Consider the following 5,614-nt stretch of genomic DNA (forward strand, 5'->3'; position numbering starts at 1 on the left):
TTTAAGAAGGAATTGAATTGACCAATCATTTAAATAGTAACTTTGAAGGAGAACAAATGTTAGCCTTAGTAATTTTCAACCTACAACAATTCACTGAATACATAGAAGACATAAAACTTGGTTTGCAACTGACACGCTTAGGTATCTTGAACCCAAAACTTTTAAAACACGATTCATTAGCTCACGTCAATTCTGAAAAAATTCTTAATATCAAAACTTCTGCTTTGCTTAAATCTGATACGAACGAAATTCTGATAATATCCCACATTCCAAGAGAAATAATTAAAACACCAGTTTTTAAAATAATACCATACCCAGACGAAAATAGTAACATACTAACTGAAACAATACTTGACAAATATTTTTTACACAATAATCAAACTTACACAGCAAATTCCCAAAGCATGGTCATAAGTAAATGTATAACAGGCATACTAAACCAACTCTCAACACAATGTAGGTTCAGTAAAACACATTCTGATTTTGAAATAAAATATGTAGAACCTAATATAATTACAACTTGGAACCTTCCCAAGACAATTTTAAACCAAAATTGTATTAATAGAGAAATTATAATAGAAGGTAACAACATGATAAAAACATTTAATTGTGACGTTCATTAAGAAGATTAGCAACACAATGTTAGATTACACTCAAACTATCTATGTAAACAATAACGTAACAAAACTTGAACCACTAGAATACATTCACACAAAAGAAATAATCGAACAACACAATCAGACAAATAATATCTTTCAAATAATAACACTTACAGAATTAATCAAACTAGTTATAATTGTTGCATTGTACTTTATTTATAAATATAAAACTATACCCCAAAAATGTATTGTAAAATTCAAAAATCAAACCCCAGAAAACGAAACTATTATACACCCTGAAACAGAAAACGTTGTACCCCAAGTAAATACCCCAAGTAAATGCAATATACCCTGAAATAAGCGCCATAACATTTCCATTTCCATCACCCATAACTCCCCATACGATAATTATAAGCAACATACACTGGAATAAGCTCATACACACACATTAATGTATAAACACAAAATATCTAAGTTTAAGCTCAAGATGTAGTCAAAGAACGAGAGCCCTTCGGTTAACCTTGGACCACTAGAATACCACATGACACAGCGTCATGTTCCGAAGCCACCCTTTCTCACACTTGTCGTCTTATCACAAACATAGACTCTTGTCGCCTTTATAAACATAGACTCTCGTCGCCTAATCATTTGCATTCGACCACTTGGCGAGCCAACTGAAATAATAAACTTTCGCGATCGGCGCCTACGCCTACGCACTTGTCCCAGGATTCTCCAATTACCCCTATTTTTCAGAAGACTCTCTTCCAACAGGAAAATAGAGGCTTACAACCCAACTCTCTTATACTTCGCTCTTTGGCTTCCTCAAATTGCCTATAAAACAGAAAGCATGCCTCCATGCAGCAGTTCACTTATGAGTACGTTATCAACCGCGATAACACCGCTTAAGCCAATTTAACTTTCCAATTTAGTGATAATCAAATGGCTCTAGTTCTTAAATGGAATTAATAAAATATAAAACTCAATCGTGTGTTTTTTTTTATCAAACCCTCGGTCTGAATTCGTAAATGGCGCAGTCGGTAGGATAAAAAGAAAAAGTTGTACGACTCGTTTACAAATATCAATCTAGTGACAAAAGATCCTTGTATAACCAAGCGTATCTTTTAATGATTGAACCACGCGAATCGGCGCTAAGTGAACTCTATTTATTCGCAAAAGAACTACGTATAATCGGTGGTTGTCACACAATAGTCAACTTACTGCATACGATTAATAAAAGTGAAAAAACAAAAAACCAAAAGACTCTACAGAAACAAAATCAACTATGGCAACCGAACAAATCCAACTAATATCAGAATCCCACTTTAATCAAGCCTTAAGTTAAATTAGGCAAATACCTTCATTCAGTGGAGACACCCAAGAGCTCAGTGCCTTTATACGAAGGATAGAGTTCATACTCCAACTGTATCCAACAACGGAACCCAGACAAAAACATGTATTCTTCAGCGCAGAGATGCAGTTCGCAGGACATGATCAACGAGTGTCACAATTATCTGGAGCAACAACCTGGCCCACTCTAATGAACGAATCAGCGAATATAAAACGAAAATACCATGTGAAGAATTACTCCGTCGCCTCTACAACGCACCCTTCAACGGAAGTACCCGTAAGTTCGTCGAAGAATTAGAAACTAAATCATTCATGAATGATTTCAAATAAGCTTATGCTAGAAAATAACGTTAACAATACCTTATAATACACAAATGCATTAAACAACAAAGTTAAAGACGTGATCATGAGAAAATTGACCGATAGGTTATTTATGACCCTTGCTAGACATGACATAACGACAGTATCTAAACTCAAACAAATAGCACAATAAGAAGGTGAATAACCTTCAATGACCGAACGAAACACCAAAATAACTCCAATTCTAACACAAATCCACCCAAAACTTCTAAGAATAAAGGAAATTATCAAAATTTCGCGAATAGTTTTATTCACAACACAAATAAATCAAATCCCAACAATAATTCAAAACCTGTTGTATCAAACCAGCAGGTTATACAAGAATTTAATCAAAAGCTAAATCAGGGTAGAGCCCAGAACCCTTTAAATTACCAACAACAAAGTAGTAAGGCACCAAACCCTCCCGTCAAACGGCAGAGAGAAAGTGTTAGTGACCAATACAAAATGGACACAAGCGAAAATTTTCTTCAACCAGTCTCGGAATCAGAAAGCGATCTAGAGGAATATGTAATCCATTCCTAAAAATTAAATTAAATAATATTTCTTATTTTTATAAATTATAATTATAATAATAAAATATTTCCCAATCAAATTCTCCAAAGCGTTTCATTGCATTCAAGCAAACTTTGTTTGACTAAACAAACATTATTTATTCACTATTTCTCAGAAAAATATGATTTATTATTAGGCAGAAACTATTTAGAGTTAACCAACACTCAAATTAACTATTCAACACAAACAGTCAACAGAAATGGCTACCCATTTAAAATGTGGTACGATCACATCCAAAAGATGAGTACCAATGAGTACCCCAAGTCATCTAACCTAGAGGAAACCCCTCTACATACCCCAAAAAAGGAGAAAACCCTCCGTAAAATTAAGCGGAAACCCCACTTAAAACCAGATGAGCCAAAGCCATCTAATCCGGAAGAATCCAAGACTACCAATGAGTGTCCCAAATCTTCTGAATCTGAGGAAAACCCTCATCCTCTAACTACGCCTTAAAGGACGAGTTAAGAGAATCCAACGTATTCAGATTCGAACATCTAAATCCGGAAGATAGGGAACAACTTTCACACGTTTTGCTCGAATACAGTGATATTCAGTACAAAGAAGGTGAAAATTTGACCTTCACAAGTACAATTAAACACTCTATTCATACATGCACGAAGACCCTATCTATAAAAAAACCATATAAATACCCCCAAGCATTTGACCAAGAAGTTAATAAACAAATCAACGAAACGAACAAAAAATAATTAGGAAATCGAAATCCCCCCCTCCAATTTGGATTGTCCCAAAGAAAAGCGATGCTTCTGGCAAACCAAAATTTCGATTAGTCATAGACTATCGAAGCCTCAATGAAATAACCATTGACGACAAATTCCCTATTCCTGTAATGGATGAAATATTAGACAAGCTTGGACGCTGTCAATACTTCACAACTATTGATCTAGCTAAAGGTTTCCATCATATTCAAATGGACCAACAGTCAATACCCAAAACCGCATTCTCAACAAAACATGGACATTACGAATATACTCGTATGCCCTTCGGTTTGAAAGATGCACCAGCAATCTTTCATCGTAGCATGAACAACCTTCTAGAAGATTTAAGCTATAAGGATTGTTTAGTCTACATAGATAATATTATCGTTTACTCCACTTCACTAGAGGAACACATAATGTCATTGAAAAGGGTATTTGATAAGAAATCTAAAATTGCAACTTGATAAATGTGAATTTCTGAAGAAAGAAACAGAATTTCTCGGTTTACAACCCAACTCTCTTAAACTTCGCTCTTTGGCTTCTCCAAATTGGCAGCAGTTCAGTACTGAGTACGTTATCAACTGCGATAACTCCGCTAGAGCCGATTTAAACTTCCAATTTAGTGATAATAAAATGGCTCTAGTTCTTTCCTTAAATGGAATAAATAAAAGGTTTAATAAAACATAAAACTCAATCGTGTTTTTTTTTTAAACTCTCGGTCTGAATTCGTAAATATGTCACTACATATTCTTGATCAGGATCAATAGCCGAGTCGATCTGGCCATGTCCGTCCGTATGAACTTCGAGATCTCAGGAACTATAAGAGCTAGAAACTTACAAATTCTAAAGACATAGGCGCAGCGCGAGTTTGTTTCCAATTGGTGAAACGCCATCACTTTTGTTTTAATTAGTCTTGTAAATTAATATTTTTTTTTTTTTGTAATTTCTACCGAAGGTTAAGAATTTCTTGTTCGCCCTTCCACTAGCTTAGCAAGGTATCTGATGTATCTGATGACTATAGAATTCTCTTGTTTTTTTTTTTTTGAAAGAAGTTACTGCTACATTTATACAATAGTTAAAAACTTTAAATTGAACGTATATTGTTTTATATAAACTTACTGCTTTCCGACGATGCCGTTCGTATTGGTTCCATATGAGATGTCCAGAAGCGCATCATTCCCTCATGGCTGGCCGTGACCCACATGCCAGAAGCTTCTGGTGAATCCTCACCGCCAAAGGAAAAATTAATAGTCTCGGTAACTTCATCAATTGGTACTTGATCCGATTTGGCTTTGAGGAGAGCCAAACAACATATAGCTGACCGGTGTTCTGATTTCCTAACCATAGGAGGTCCTGAGATTGGTAAAATTAAAGACTCTTTTTGGCTGCTAGGATCCTCTTCTTGAAAGCCAAAAATTAAATAAGACACAAACTCGTTCCAATCCACCTTAAAATCCCGATTCTGATTAATCTTTAAAAAGAGCCGTGTATACATAGAATCATTGAACGTTATGTCTAGTTCTTCAAGAATGATACGCAATTCATCTATGCCAACATGCCGCTCGTGAGTATTAAGGAACGCTGCGTGAAGTTTCTCGAGTTGGTCCTTTGAAATCCACTTGTGCAAACGCTCTGACTGTTCCTCCGCTAAATGACTTTGCGTGGATGATATTGTTTGGTACTCCACAGCGCTCTTAGTATTTACACTCGCATTAAATATTACAGACATTTCGGAAAGTTTTTGTTAGCTAACTGTGCAAGGATTTTGTATTGTATATTTATGTATGGCTTTAGTTTTCATGCCTACTAATTAAATTATAAACAAAGAACGATATTTGTTCAGAGTTTTTAGAAAACAAACCGCACCTGACTATATCTACTTGGTATTTAATACTAATCAAGAATATCACGAGAAGAATAAAAATTTGATCTGCCACAAGCTGCCGCAGGGACGGCGCGACTTGCAACACAAAAATGTGGTGCTTGCTACCACTGAGCGGCTGTTAATAGCAATTTCAAGTGAAATTTCCCTTATTTCTG

General features: G+C 35.3%; 1 protein-coding gene across 1 annotated transcript; it reads right to left on the reverse strand.

Moving 5' to 3' along the window:
* Positions 1 to 4,693: 4,693 nt before the first annotated feature.
* LOC26526973 (WD repeat-containing protein on Y chromosome) lies at positions 4,694 to 5,303 on the reverse strand (the record flags this gene model as incomplete). The annotated part of the gene is made up of 1 exon (XM_015153134.2): positions 4,694 to 5,303. A coding segment is annotated over exon 1 (610 nt), but the record flags the coding sequence as incomplete, so codon positions are not given.
* Positions 5,304 to 5,614: the final 311 nt, after the last annotated feature.

This window comes from Drosophila erecta, unplaced genomic scaffold (genome assembly GCF_003286155.1).
Source record: "Drosophila erecta strain 14021-0224.00,06,07 unplaced genomic scaffold, DereRS2 tig00000382-arrow-arrow-pilon, whole genome shotgun sequence".
In the NCBI taxonomy this organism is placed as follows: Eukaryota; Metazoa; Arthropoda; class Insecta; order Diptera; family Drosophilidae; genus Drosophila; species Drosophila erecta.